Source organism: Ctenocephalides felis, unplaced genomic scaffold (assembly GCF_003426905.1).
Source record: "Ctenocephalides felis isolate EL2017-DRISC unplaced genomic scaffold, ASM342690v1 CF-g0.4_SCAFFOLD_01170, whole genome shotgun sequence".
Lineage (NCBI taxonomy): Eukaryota > Metazoa > Arthropoda > Insecta > Siphonaptera > Pulicidae > Ctenocephalides > Ctenocephalides felis.
In genome coordinates, this window is record NW_020537324.1 from 60,306,592 (window position 1) to 60,323,293 (window position 16,702).

General features: G+C 29.1%; 1 protein-coding gene across 1 annotated transcript in view; it reads left to right on the top strand.

Moving 5' to 3' along the window:
- LOC113366605 overlaps window positions 1-16,702 on the top strand; it is a 264,059-nt gene that overhangs the window by 231,053 nt on the left and 16,304 nt on the right. Inside the window, exon 8 of the mRNA XM_026608237.1 lies at window positions 4,234-4,454. Within this exon, the coding sequence (XP_026464022.1) occupies window positions 4,234-4,454 (221 nt within the window). The remainder of the gene's footprint in view (window positions 1-4,233; window positions 4,455-16,702) is intronic.

Below are 16,702 nucleotides of genomic sequence, written 5' to 3' on the forward strand. Positions count from 1 at the left end.
AGGGAGGATACAAGGGAATATGGATGTATACGAAACCGTATTCCCCTGCATGCCCTTTGCTAACGTACTAATGTCACAGAGGCCACGATAATTACTGGAACATTGTTGTACAGTTTCCTGATAGACGCATTCAAGAACAGGTTAAAACTGATCAACTAACTTGAAGGTGTTGGAGGAGAATATCAATATAGTTCAATTTGACCAAAATTGACGGTATTATAAATGATCTGTATCTAGAGCAGTACCAAAGAATCAGAAAAATAGGCATATTCAAGAATAGATTAAAACTGATCAACCTGAAGGTATTGGAGCACTTCGAGGAGTATATTAATATAGATCAGTTGGACTTGGAAATGTTCAATTGATAATATAAATGATCTTCCACTAGATCTTCTACTGAAGCAATATCAAGAATCGGCGATAGACGTGTTCAACATTAGATTAAAACTGATCAACTTACTTGAAGGTGTTGAAGAACTTTGAAAAGAATATTAATATGCACCAATTTTGCGAGAACCAGTAATGATATAAATGATTTTCTACTAGATTTTCCCCTAAAGTAATATCAATCAGTTATAGAAATATTCAACAGCAGATTTAAACTTATCAACGAAGGTGTTGGAGAATATCAATTTGGCAAAAATTAAGGTTGATGAATAATTTAGTAGAAAACTATGCCAATAATAGGTTATAGACGTATTTAAGGATATATCAAAGCCGATCAATGAACTTAAACGTGTTGAAGAACATGCCGAAGAATATCAACACAATCTAGTAGAAAGCAGTATCATGAATCGGTTACAGACGTTTCAGGATCAGATTAAAATTGATCATACTCGAAAGTGTTGGAGAACTTGGAGAAGATCAATATGGTTCATTTTGACAATTATCATTAATCAGTATAATAACCAGTACAACGTATTGAAGTACATAATAATATTGATCAACCAACTTGGAGATGTTGGAGAACTTGGAGCAATTTACCAATTTGCTTCAATTTGGTGAAAATTAAAGATTATATGAATGATCAAGTAGAAAGTAATACCATCTATCAGTTATAGACGTATTCACAAATAGATTAAAACTGATCAACTAACTTGAAGAAGAAGCGGTAAGGTTTTGATGAGTTTATCAAAATGCTTAAATTTAACAAAAAAATGCAAGATTAAAAACATATGATCTAGTTGAAAGAAAACCAAGAATCATTTATATTTCTTCAAGAATGGATTGAAATTGATCAACTAACCTTGAAGGTCTTAGAAGACGTGGGAAGAGAATATCAACTTAATTCAATTTGACGAAAATTTACGAAATATAAATGGTTAAGTCCAGTGGTTACTTCGGTTTAAAAAAATCCTTTATTTTTATAACAATTTAACTCCATTCTTCAACCCTCCAATGCAATATGTAACAATAGTTTTGCACATAGTCGTTGTTATTAACCCACGGTAGTATATTAAAAAAATCATTTTTGAGAATTGTTTATATTTCATCAAATTTTCTTAAAAATATTACGATAGCATGATAAAAAAAATTATAAGCAAATCAACCTAAATGTTGTATGTAATATACAACTTGCAAGATGCATATTTGTAAAGTAGAGTATTTGTTCATATTTCTTTGTTACGTTTCTCATTACATGAAAGTTTGCTTGTTAAGATTATCTAAGCTATTTTCTTGTATGTTATCTAATACATTTTAAGGAAAATGTACGGTTTCTGAGTAATCCAAGGGATAACCAACATATGAATAAATGTTGCTTATACTCGGGTTCATAAATGGATTTTGCATGGAATGTTTTGTACTGCTCAATAATATTTAGATTTGGAATCAAATCTGGTTAATTCAAAAAGTATAATTTCTAAATTCTAGATAAGCATAATATATGATTTTGATATTTACACTTGGAAATTTATTTTCTGAATACTAGATAAGCATAATATATGATTCTGATACTTGAAAATTTATTTGAAAGAGTTTTTGAACATCTGCTGTTAGGGCAAATAAAGACTTAATAATATTCAATTTGTAATGGTTACATTACATTAAATTTAGAATACATCCATTAATGAATATATATATATATATATATATAATTATAATATAGGTAGAATTGTAATTTTCTTTCAAATGTGAATTTATTAATATTGCAGTGATGTAAGTGTTGAAAATGTGTAAAAAATTACTGAAAAATATAATGTAGAAAAATATACTGAAAGAACAAAGTATAAAATAACAAAGAATTGAAAATAGCAGTAAGAACTAATGGTTATGAGACCTGTAAAATAATAGTATGTCATTATATACTATTTTCTCTATCATTCTATAAGATTTGTTGAATGTTTGAGAATAGGTAGAACCTCATTTAATAATAATGACTCATTTAATTTTTGCTAAGTTTTTTAATAATAATTGTTCTAATATTTTTGCAATTATAATTTACTTAAATCTGTAGTATTGTCTGAAAATATCTTTATAAAACTATCAAATATTATCTTCATGGAACCCTCAAATATTATATTTTCAGAAGCAGTAAGTAGTTAGAAATATTCTTTGATGCACTATAATTTCAATTTAGAATTAATTCCAGACTTTTGCAAATTTCAACAAAAATTATGCTGTAATAGATGATATAATTTCATTTAATTAAAAAAAAACATATGGTAAAACTTATGTCTTGGTGTTAAATATGAAGCAATGCTTGTATTTACTTAGTAATTTTATTTTATACTTGGTCGAGGTTTGACAAAACTTATGTAGGGTTGAGAGCAAAACTAGTGGTAAGTGGCATTGTGTTTTAGGGCAAATTGCTGGAATCTTGCGTACCGTAACAAAAAAGTCAAATAATTTAAATGTTTCCAAATAAGTCATTATAAATAATATGAAGTTTATTATTCGTATTTTATAGACAAAATATAAGAGCTTATACATTGTACGACGACATAAATGAATAAAAAGTAAAATAACACAGCCCAACAAAGAGAATGATGTAAACGATTTTAATGCTGTTTTTAAGTATATTTGGGGCGCTGATTTTGAAAATGACATTGCTTTCTTTCTATGAGCTTTGGTTTTCAAGATATGATATATATATATAAAATATAAGGAATGAAAGTACAAAATAGTAATACAATTCAGAATGTTATTTTAATGAGATATGCCTACTCGTACATACAAACTTACAAGACCCATTCGGCCTTACTTGGGACATTAGTTGACACTGTGAAAAGTTCTTTTCCGTGACGACCTAGAATGGACCTGGTTTTGGCAACTTCTTTCCAAGTTCCAGACTAGGGCTGATACAAAAAAATACTATAAGAATCGGCTCTAACATTTGATGCACCAAACAAAAAAAATGTTGTAGGCCTGTGTAATAAAACAAACAGAGATAGAATTAAAAGATCTTATTTAATTTTTCTAAGAATTATATATATACTGAATTGCACAGTTAATATTATTTATTTCGAGTATATGAGTTTTAGAATTCTGGCTAGAATTATAATTAAAATCCGACATTTGAAAAAAAAAATATTGTTGATAATCCGTTTTTTTTTTTTGCTTTTCCCAAAAAATTCTTTATACTGACAATACAAGCAAAATGTTTCTTTGTATTATTCGAATCGGATGATGCGTTTTCTCAAAAACTTAAATTTTATCTCCAAACAATAAAACAAGATTCAACTTCAAACAACACATGTGTGTTCTACTGTTGCACATTTCATATAACCAGCGTTGCTTTAAATATACTAACTAGTGGGGCGCATGGCATCGTGCCTTAAGGCAAATTGCTGGAACTTCCCATACCAAAAATTATTATTTTTTAAAAAACGATTAACATTTTTGAAAAAATTTTACTTCTAAAAAATTAGATTTTTGAGAAACTATAAATTTGACAAAAAATTACTTTTTTCTGAAAATACATACATGTATATACATACATACACGCACACACACACACACACACACACACACACATACATCCATTTTTTCTAAGGTATGCCAAAATGTTCAGAAACCTCTAAAACGTAAAGATATATAAAAATTTTCGATTTCGATTTTTTTGCGATTGCTATAACTTGCCCTATGGGAAGTTAAAAAAATTAGAGCTAAAAATAAAGCAATACTCGCACTTTTTAATCTATATTCTTTACATCATCAAAGTTCTCAAAACAAGAGTTCTTGGCCTAAAACTCAAACAATACTTGTATTTCATAATTCTTTTCTACAATTTAGATATAAGGAAAGCGCACGAAGAGCGTCAAACATGTTCCTTGGTGGGTGTCGAAGGCGGTCACGCGCTCGGCGACTCATTAGCAGTTCTGCGAGTACTCTATGCGCTCGGAGTGCGTTATCTCACCCTGACATCGACCTGTCATACGCCGTGGGCTGATAGCGCGCTCGCTGACGATCCTGGGGAAAAATCAGTGCATGGCGGGCTCACAGCTTTCGGAAAGGTAAGAAAATAGTTTATGTATATATAGTATGTATATATATATATATATATATATATATATATATATATATATATAGATTAGATTTTTTTGTTCGACGTTGAAATGTTAATTTGCAGCCAATCGTCGAATTAAAAGAACAATAAATAATGATCTATTTATTTATAAGATTCAGCATATGAATCATTCATACGCTGTTACCATGTAGCGACACTATATAACTCTATTTTAACTTTAAAATATCAAATCAAATCATCATTAAAATGAATTTTTACTTTTTTATTTTAAAACTTTTCAAATAATGTCTGTTAATTTTTATGAGTGTTTTTCCTGGTGTGATACTGTTATTAAATAAAAACTGAATGATGGCACACATACCATGTCGAAACTCATAAATAAATAGATCATCATTTATTGTACTTTTAAATCGTGATATTAATTGGCTGCAAATTAACATTACAAATATATATATATATATATATATATATATATACATATACTAGCTGACCCGGAAAACGTTGATTTGCCATAAAAAAAACTAGTTTAAAATGTATAGCGTAAGAATAACTTACCGATTGCAAATGTGGTATATAAGTAAGAGGGGCAGCTAACAAAAAGTATATGAAAAGTTTATTTACTGCAGAGAAATATATAAATGTTCTTGGACCATATTAATAGTTTTTGCAAGAACAAACCTAATCTGAATCTGATTATATTTAAATTCAATTGGCACATTTGAAGTTACAAGATTATGATATATTATTACTTAGTTTTTGCATTAAAACATTAATATTGTTAGTAAGTTCTATAAGACCACGATATATATCGCCAAAAAAAGTTCCATACAAATCGGTTTAATTTTTTTTTAAACAGTTAATTACGAGAAAACGGCTTGGTAGATTTTCTAAAACCGAAAACTAATCAGTATCATTCCCAACTAATATCTTTTAAACAGTTTTTGATTTTATAAAATCGATTTGGTAGTACGAGCTTAAATGTGGACAAAAAGTTCAACATTTTTTTCCAAATTACAAAGAAACGGCTCGGCAGATCGTCGCGCAAAACTGACAAACGATAGTCTTTATTAAGATACATCAGATGGCTTTTAATTTTTTGAAATCGGTTCAGGCGTTTTTGAGCAAAGGCCGATGAAAGGTCTAATTTTGACAAACGCCAAAAAACGATACTAATCTTTGCAAACTTTGACGAATTTTTAAAATTAAACGACTTGTCGTAGGGCCGTAGTATTTTAGTATGATCTATAAGACTATGGTATCTACCGTCAAAAAAAATCATAAAAATTGTCTAAAAAAAATTTTTTAATACTTTAGTACAAGAAAACGGCCCGGCCGATCTTTACTAAAAACTAATCAGACCGATTCCCAATAAATACCTTTCGAACAGTTTTTGAATTTTCAAAATAAAAAAAAACGAAAAATTTTTCACTTATATGCGATTTACAAAGAAACGGCTCGGCCGATTGTCGCACAAAATTGATAAACGCTAGTTCTCATTGAGATACATCGAATGGTTTTTGAGAATGGCCGTTTTTGAGAAAACGTCGATTTACGGCAAAAAATCTGTTCACACACACACACGCACACATACACACACACATACTTTTTCCAAATCTGGTCTTATTCGATTGAGAATGGCTTGAAACGTCGAGAAAACATAAAATTAGCGAATCGGATTTTTTTATGAAAACATAAACTTCTTCGGGAAGTTAATAAATAAAACACATTTAAAACATTCAATAGAGTGTTTGAAATGATCAACCCATAGTAAAAATAAAAAGGGACTATATGTATTTTTTAATTACACATTATAAAAAACAGTGATGGACAATTCGCTCAACACTTGGATTTAATAAAATATGCAAAAACCTGTCCTTTATAATTTTCCCAGAATGAATAAATAGATAATAGATGAAGAAATATATGAATAGAAAAATGATTCATATGACATTTCATATGATAAAATTCCAAAATCATTTACTAACTAATTCTAAAGGCATTTAACTAATTGGTACAGCACTAGTAGGTATTTCTATAGCACAATGGCTATGATTTTGCAATATCTATCAAACTGGAGCAACTCTCAGCAGTTGCAAACTGTTTGTCTTAGTAGTTCATTCAAGCGGAATACGTTTGAGTCGTGTCTCCCGAATTTCCGTCTGCAACTTGCACATGACTGCTCAGCTGATTCACATGATCACAAATCGAAATGAAACTTTGTGCTTTTGCCAGTAATTAATTAATATCTTTAGTTTAATTGAAGAAGAATTGCTGTCATTAATTGTGAGGCAAATATGGGTAATGATGTAATCTGGAATTTTTTTCATGCTCGGATTGCACTGGATTATTTTTGATTTGCGAGAGAGTGATCGGTAGACAGAATAATTGCTCCTAAAACAACATTATTGAGATTTTTTATTAAGTTTCCGAAGCAGTTTGTTTATGCGATTTGCTAGTATTAATTATCTTCACGATATTTTTTTGTATAGCAAAGGAAATGCATTAACGCATAGCAGACTAGGTCTTTTGTCTGAGTATGTTGGACTCGTACAAATAATATCAACAACGCAATCGCTAATTAATTTTAACTCAACATTTCAAATTCTAACTCGAAACATTATTTACTCTTACTTAATTCGTTTTACATTATCGTAATTTTACCAAATGTTCCTTCTTCTGAATTCATCTTATTCATTTTTCTACTAACGCTATTGCGTCTTCTTCTAATTATGTCGAAATATTTACTTGATACTACTTTTTTTTCAAATATCTTCGATATTTGTATACATTATATAATAGTTTATTCAATAACAAATATATATTATCATATACAAATTCTTTATTAAAATTCATTATTTTGTTAGGAGATATCAAAAAACCTTCGCTTGCCTGCCTCTAGTCCCCACGGAAAGCGACGTTTGACATTACTTCATGGGGGGAGGCTCTAGAACTCTATAATTCCCACTTTTATTTTAACTTTCGTCTTAATAATTGTTCCGTTCGTTCTTCTTCTTAAAATCATATGTTTGTCTTTATACGTATGTGAGCCAAAATTTGACCTTTTATCGATGTTTTTTTTTTCTCTAAAACGTCTGTACCCATTTCAAATATTTGTAAGATTTTATGAGCGTAAATTTATAGAAAAAAATCATTACTAGGTTTTGATGTTTTTAGCAAAACTCAGCAGAATAATATTCGCTTTAATTTTTAACTATGAAAACAGCCTAAGGAATCAGCAAATTGAATATGACTGCACTCAAATAAATATAAAGACAATTTTAAAGCAATTATTCCAAGTATTTGATTACATTTCCAAAGAAGTTAGTTTTTTCCAGTAAATTTTATTTGCTAGTTTTATATTTCTCCAAGTTTAAAGTCATTTCGAATCTTTTAACGCCAAGATTCAAAAAAGTACGTGTATATTTTTATATGTATGTGAGTAAAAATTTGACCTTCTATCGATGTTTTTTTCTCCAAAACGGCTGTACCGATTACAAGTATATGTAAGTTTTGATGTCCGTAAATGAAGTTTATAAAAAAAAACTTATTACTAAGTCTTAATTTTTTTAGCAAAACACTGCAGAATAATATTCACTTTAATTTTTAACTATGAAAACAGCCTAATGAGTCAGCAAATTTAATATGACTGGACTCAAATAATTATAAAACTAGCTGTAAGTGGAATTCTGTCTTGAGGCAATTATGGCATCGTGCCTTAAGGCAAATTGCTGAAACTTCCCGCACCGTAACGAAATGTTCGAGGAATATTGAATGTTTTCAAACAGATCATTATAAATACTGTAACATTGTCTAATATTTATAAGAATTATATAAACCGAATTGCAAAGTTGAAATTATTTGTAAAGTATATTAGAACTATAGTCAGAATTAAAAATAAAATCTGAAATATTTTCGATATACAAAATACTAAAAAAAAAAAAAAAAAAAAAAAAAAAAAAAAAAAAAAAAAAAAAAAAAAAATTGAACAAAATTTTTTTTTTCAAAATCAATTATTTTGTTAGGACAAGCAGAAAGTTCTTTGAATCATTTAAATCGGACGCTTAGTTCTCTCAAAAACTGCCATTTTTTACATATTTAGCTCCGTATCTTTGAAATGGCTGGGCCTGCCTTTGCCAAAAAGTAATAAACACTTCTCCCAATCATTAATAATTGAATGTTTTTTAGATCATTCAAATCGGATACTCCGTTCGCTCAAAAATTCGATTTCTATATTCTGCACTTTTTGCTCCGTATCTCCGAAACGGCTGGACCTGCCTTTGCCAAAAACTAATCAGCTCTTTTCCCAATCAATAGAAATTGAATGTTTTTTGAACCATTCAAATCGGTTGATCCGTGCGCCCTAAAACGTGACTGGAAATTTGTATCCACACATACATACACACACACACACACACACACACACACACATCCATTTTTTGTGAGGTATGCCAAAGTGTTCAGAAACCTTCAAAACGTCGAGAAATGTAAAAATTTTCAATTCCGATTTTCGGCCCATTACAATAACTTACCCTACGGGAAGTTAATAATTATAAATTTCTTTATAAATTATAAAGAAACTTTAAACTTAATATTGATTTTTTACTATCATTTTGACCCGATTTCCAAACTCGATAAGGATTAGCGTTCGTCAGTTTTATGCGACGATCAGTCAAGCCGTTTCTTTTGTTTTCGTTTCAACCCGCAAACTTAAACCGATTATGAAAATTCAAAAACTATTCGAAATATATTGGCTGGGAATCTTGTTTTTTTGGTAAAGATCGGCCAAACTGTTTTTTCGTAATTAAATGTTGAAAAAACAATTTTAATGAATGACGACGAATTTCTTAGTCTAAAATAACATAAGAGTACTAAAATATTATAGACCTATGATAAGAATTTGAATTATAAAAATTCACCAAAGTTTAGAATTTCGCCGCGGGCTGAAGCGATTCTAATCAGAATCTTTGCCATTTGTGCATATGTAAGTTCCATGTTTCGTCGTTAGCTTCTGATTAGAGTTGCCATCCTCACTTAAATAAAATACATTATAGAACACAAAATAGATGAAATGAAATGTGTTAAATTAATTTAATTTCTACAATTACATATAAGTATATTTAAGTGACTACAAAGGAAATGTCATTGGTTAATTTTTAGTGAAATCGAAATTTTTATTTACGAAATAAACAGTTTACCTTAATAGCTGAATCTCAATTTTTATTGATAAATTGGTGATGTTTACATATCGAGAAGTTTATGCAACTTGCCTCAAGGCAAAATTCTACTTACTAAGATTATTTTAAACACCTCACATGATTTTTTATGAATTAGTGAATTATAAATTAGAGCATAATAGTTTAAGAAATGATGTCTGTTTATTTGTCAATGATTACACTTATCAATGAAAACATTTTTGTTTATTTCATTATAAATATATTTGATACAAATTATCTTCGTGAAAATATAAAATTTGAGTACCTATGTGCATAAAAAATTACTGATCTTTTATTTTTTAACTTTGCCAACAAAACTTCTATTTATTTTCCTAAATAATAAACATCCATAAAATATTCAAACAAACTCGTGTATCCTTCAAACAAACAGCTTCTATATATCAAAAGCCTTCGAATTAAATAAAAGTTTAGCAGTATTTCTAAATCTATTCAAGATACGACACTGAATAAATTTGGCATTTGCTGGCCGACGTGATAGATGTTCTATTCACGTAGATGGAAGCTGTGGCAGACTCAGAGTTAATAAAATGGTTTTTGTAGAAGTTTATTTTTCGAAATAATGTTCATCACATTATATATAGTTCTATAGTATATATATAGTTTATTCATAATTTTCTTACATAGAAATTTTTATATTGGGAGTAAAACAGGTTCAATTGATGTAAAAAAGTAACAGTTTACTGTTTAATAGGTCAATAATGGAAATAGTTTTGATTGTTAACAGTAGCATCAAAAACACATAAATAAAAAATACAACTAACATAATACATACTATAACCAATTATAATTATTACTATAATTGATATAAATCTATATCAAAATAAATATATAAATTGATTACAATGATCAACCTCTCATGACTTGTTTTCAATACACAGAGTAATTTACCAGTAAATTATTATTGGTAATAGTAAATTATCATTTTATTAATGTTAAATTATTAAATATCGTTGTTGTAATGTTAAAATTATATTAAATATCGTTGAATTTTTGCCATAAAATCCTACTTGTTTTTCGACGTTTTGAGTCATTCTGAATCGTTTGAGACCATTGGAAAAACTATGATTATGTGTAGATTTCTCTCAAAAATTTTATGTTATGGATCTCGATTAGGACTTGCGTTGATAAGTTTATCATGACGATCGGCCGAACCGTTTCTTCACACTTAGTAGTTAAGTGCAAAACTTTTGCCCACGTTTTAGCCAAAAATCCTGAACCGATTTTAAAAGTTCAAAATTGGTAAAACAAACCAATGTTATGGCAAGGCTATGTTACATACCAATTTTCATGTAAAGTGGTACTAAAACTGTATTTGCTGGGCAGTCGAACGTTTTACACAAGGAATCTAACTTTATTCGTATGTTCATCCATCACATCACAGAGATGCAATTTGGAAAACGTTCTTTTTTTGACATTCATTTTCTATCTAAAATACCTGACTGCACGCAAGCACATAGCATTTGACAGTTTTTAGTACAATTCTATATGAAAAATGCTACGGAAGATAACTATATGTTATCGGATCATCAGTTTATGGTCTGTTAAACATTATAGGCCTTAGAAAAGTCGTCTAATTATAAACATAGCATTTAAATTACCACTTTATATGAAAAATGCTACATAACATAGCCTTGCCATAATATTGGTCTATTTTATGATAGAATCGGCCTCAGTTTACTATCTTAATATACATCGGAAAATAATAAATGCCTTAGAAAACTCGTCTAATTATAACATAGCATTGGAAAGTTTTTAGTACGTAGCCTTGACATAACATTGGTCTATTTTACGACAGAATCGGCCAATCAGTTTATGGTCTTAATATACATCCAAAAACTTCATAGGCCTTAAAAAAGTCGCCTAACTATAAACATAGTTTTGGAAAGCTTTTAGTACCACTTTATTTAAAAAATTCTACATAACAGACTTGTCACAACATAGGCCTAATATCTAAGTCGTCTAATTATAAATATCTTTTAAAATAGTAAAAATTAAAAATTTGACTCGTGACACAATATCTATAAATAAAATACTATCGTCTACATCTCAATTCTTACCGATTACTATGTATGTCGATAATTAAACATACCAGTAAATTTTTGCAGTATAATTTCAGTTACCCTTATTAGTTTTTCTCTTACTCAAAATCTAAATCATAGAGTTGGTATTAAATATAAACATTAGGGTGATTCTTAATATGGATGTGTTCAAATTTCCTTGCTCTCTGGAGTCTCTCAAATGCTTCCAAATTGATAAAATACAATTCTCTGAAAGTTTTAGCTTTTAATATTGACTTTAAGATAGTCCGCACTCCAACCAAAGTTTCTTGGTTGTTCTTTCTAAGTGGATACTTATTTGATGATTTTTTTAATTCATGATCAAAATAAGCAAACACAATGTTATTCTCAAAATTTTGATTCAGAAGTTATGAAACATTGTAACATTGTAAAGAATTTTACCCATGTTATTTCCATAGAAACTTTGGTTGGAATGCAGACGATCTTCATGTTAATATTAAGAGCTAAAAGAGGTAGAATTGTTTTTTTCAGTTTAGAAGCATTTGAGTTTTTGGGAGCAAGGAAATTCGAAAACATTCATATCAAGGACCACCCTGATAAACATATATCATAAATTATATAATATTATTCTCATATAATTAGTTTGTTTAACTAGTATATAAAAACAGTAACTCAGCATTTCTCATATATACCTAATAATCCTGTTAACATAGAATTTTTTATTTGTTTCAATTACCTCGCACCGTTGTAGGCTTAGCAGAAAAACCTAGCACTCAGCAACCGTAAAGCATATTTAATAAACATTTCATCACTTTCATTTTTCCGCCCAAAAAAAATTTGACCCTGGCGGCACTCTGTAGTTTGATGCTTATTTATTTATATTTAATTTGCGGATTCCAGCAACCCGTAGTCGTGCCAAAAGCGTTTTGATGGATGTTTGTACGCATCGGAGCGTCAGAGTTTTCACTATTGCGCGATTGCCGCAGATTTTCATCGAGCGGCATACATTTGACGCAAAAGCTTAATAAAAACTCTATAAAAATTACGGCTATTGTGTTTTCAAATACTTTAATTTAAAGTGATAATTTTATTAGATAAGGTAGGAAGGGGGCATAAACGTTCAATTTTTTTTTAAGTAGCAATCGGAATACTCGTACAGTACAATCCTATGAGCTATTTGGCTCATATCATTCATTCACACACATACACAAATACTTTCAAACACACATATAAATTATTGGGATAAAAACTATATCGCTAGTTGGAGAACAACGACAACGATTTGGTCTTCTAAAAGTTTTCAATGTTATCTTTGGGCAGTTGAAAAATAATTTCATTTTTCTTGAAATTAGTGTCTTGAAGCTGAGCGAATATTGAATTTGAATGATGTTCCACATTCAATTTGACTTTAAGTAATTAGACTGTCTAAATCAAATGAACTACATTATAACACATAACAAAATAAAATTTTTAGTTAATTCCTAATTATAGAAATGTGATTTTTGCTGCTCTTTTTTTAATTTTGCTTTCTATCCATTATTGCCACATAGGCTGCGAGAAAGCTACGGCCGGGGTCAAACAGATCCAATATTTCAAATTTAAAGAGATTTTACGAAATATTAGCGACATTATTCAACCAATACAAAATATAAATTACAAGTGCAAATATCTTACAAAGATAACACTGTATATAACCTTGATCCTGTGTTTTGTCAGAAATATTCATCAGCAGAGTTGGCATAACTATTAAATTAACTATTAATTTACATTTTTATTGGCCGTTTTCTAACAGACGAAATAGAAATAATTAAAAATTAACTTTTTGTAATAAAATATCTATTAATATTTCTGACGCAGTAGTGCGAATTTTATGGCAATAATGTAATTCTTCTTTTTCATATAAAGTTTTTATCAATATTTTTAACTCAGTTGTCTTTTATGGTAAAAATGTAATTCTGATTTTATTCTTTACTAATTTTTATTCATATTACTTATCAACAATTTAGGCATATTTATATGTGGTCAAGATTTGACCAGACTTTTTTCTATTTAACCCGAGACCCTTCGGGGTTGGGGTTCTAAATGTATGAATATAAATATGCCTAATATCTATACCTATATCTTATAACTGAGAGACTAGCAAAAGTAACGAGAGAAGAAGATAGTAGAGTGAAAATCAGTATATATCGTAAACTAAAAAGTGGTTTTATTCACATATCTTATGGTGATAGAATTTTTATCATTTATAGTTAACATAATTAGTTGTTAGTCATAGTTATCTTCACCAATTGCCATATAATACCAAATATGGTAGAATTTGTTAGTAATTTTCATTTTAACCTTCGAAAACTTTCCATCTTAAGTCCTATCTGTTTAAAATTGGTTTTTAGTACCGGTGTAATAGCCTAATAAAGATTTATTTCTATAATTACGAAGAAATAATGAATAGATACAATATTATGAAGTTCTTGCTCAAAATAAAAAACCACTAATTGAGTATAACCAGTGACAGTTGTATCTTCATGAACAGTTCTCCCTTCTTAGTACCCAGAGTTAACAATTTTATGTGTACCTTTTCATATTATTATATTTCTGATGTTATTTTAATAATTGTATTTAACGTGGATATAATAACTAAAAAAAGTTTAAAGTTTAGTAATAGGTACGACTAATACCATATGTGATACGACTAGGCGAGAAGAAGCCCTAATCTAGTACATTGTTGAAAAACGTAGAAATACCTATTTTAATGAAAAACATAACTTTAATAATTGTTAATCATAGTCGACTAAATAAAAATTCGGTAATTGCCAAAAATTTTGCTTTAGTTTAGATCCACTAAATATTGCAGAAAGGCATCTTACCATATCTGTATCTGTTAATTGCTCTAAATAACGCATACGCCTACGAAAAATGGAATCTGATTGATGCCTTTTTAACTACAGTTTAATATCTTGAAGCTCAAAGCATCTATTTCGAACTTATCTGTTGAATACCATATATATCTTTCAGGGTTCGTCTATCGTTAATGACATATAACCAAGTCGGGTTGGATACACAGTGAAACATAGTTGTGGGCGAGTAGTAGGTCTAGGCTTTGGAAACATGACATAGTGTAAACACCGATGGTCAGTTTCAACTTAAATATTCTTAAATTTTATAGAAAGTTTTTTCTAACTAAACTTTCAGAAGTGGGTTCTTATAGTTCTATGATAGACGCGTTTATCCTGAAGAAATAGAAAAAGAACCTTGTTGTGGGCTTAGTAGGTCTTGGCTTTAGAAGCTTGTCGTAATGTAGGCAACGATGGTAGGTCTTAAGTAAAATATTTTTAAATTTCATAGAAAGTTTATTATAACTTACCTCTCGGAAGTAGGTTCCTATAGTTCTATGATAGTCGCCTTTATCTTGAACAACTAGAAAGGAAAATAGTTGTGGGCGTAGTTGGTCTAGGCTTTGGAAACATGTTGTAATAATGTAGGCAACGGTGGTTGGTTTTAAGTTAAATATTTTCAAATATAATAGAAAGCTTAATTTAACTAACCTTTCGGAATTGAGTTCCTATAATTCTATAACAGTCACGTGTAACCTGAACATTTTTTTCTCTGTTTTATTTTACATAGCAAACTATATAATAGTACATTTACGTGCATTTAGCTACTAATACAGACAATTTAATATGACGGCATGTAAAGGACAGTTTTAAATTTTATGTAATTTGAGAAAAAAATTGAAGAGAACTGAGAAGATTAAGCAATCTATGATTGTAAAGTAAACATTTATGGTAAATAGTATTTAGCTACATTGAGCGAAAAAACGAGATATGTTCACTTTTTTTAATATTGCTGTGCTGTAAAACACAAAATATAGCTGGTTGTATAGTTTCCTTTAAAAATTGTTTTTCACTAGAAATATTCAATTAAGTACTTACACTACATCATTTGTATTATTCGTTCTTACTTATTATTATTACCTAGTATTATTATTCTGGGAGGTGCCCGAACAAAATTTCAATGTAATTTTAAAAAATTAAAGAAAGTGTCTTAAATTCATATATTGTTCATATGTTCCAGAGTAACTCACAAGAGTTTCATTTTTTTACAAAATAGTTTGTATTGTGGAATATGAAACTGCTTATACAAAATTTTAGTAAATTTTATCTAGTTTCTGCTAAGCAAAATAAGAGTCACCAGAACAAAATATCAATGTTATTTAAATAAACTTAAAAAAAATGTCTGAATCTCCATATATTTGGTACAATTGTGCTGCACTATACTGATCTTGAGATAGGGTCCAAAGAGAGAAAGATGAGGTATGTTTGTTCGAAAAAAATTCCATCATTGCATCGAGTCAGAACATGGTTATGCTTTAAAAAAGTCAAAAGTAGGTCTTTTACTTGTATACAGATAGATCACTTTGTTATTTTGCTGTAAGTTGAACATTAGTAGTTAATTACCAGCTCGCTTTTGCATAGATAATTTAGCTCAGTCATAACGATGATTTGTTTTCCAAAGTGTGCGTTGGGTACGGTTGTGACAAATTTTGTGGGTACGGTTGTGACATGCGTTTCATGACCTTTTTGGGTGAAAATTAGGGTGAAACAAAAATCTAACTTAACTAAGACAAAATTCGAATGAGAAAGGCAAAGGAAAGTTCAATACAGAAAAAAAACAAAAATACACAAATACAAAGATTTCTTGCTAACTTTGTCCAAAAAATGTTTTCTTAAGTATTGTAATTTCATAAGCTTTGTTTCAAATGATCGTTGTTATTTTATATATTTCTGATAACAGAAGTAATTGTAAACCATTTGGTGTTAATAGCTGTTGTTTTTAACCTATTCCTACGTCTGTCACAACCGTCCGAAATTCAATATATAATACATGATATGCCTCAACTGTTGAAAACTATCTTCTTAAGCAACAGATTATCATCCGTTGCATTCAAAATATTTATTTATTATTGTAATTTATTATTATAATTT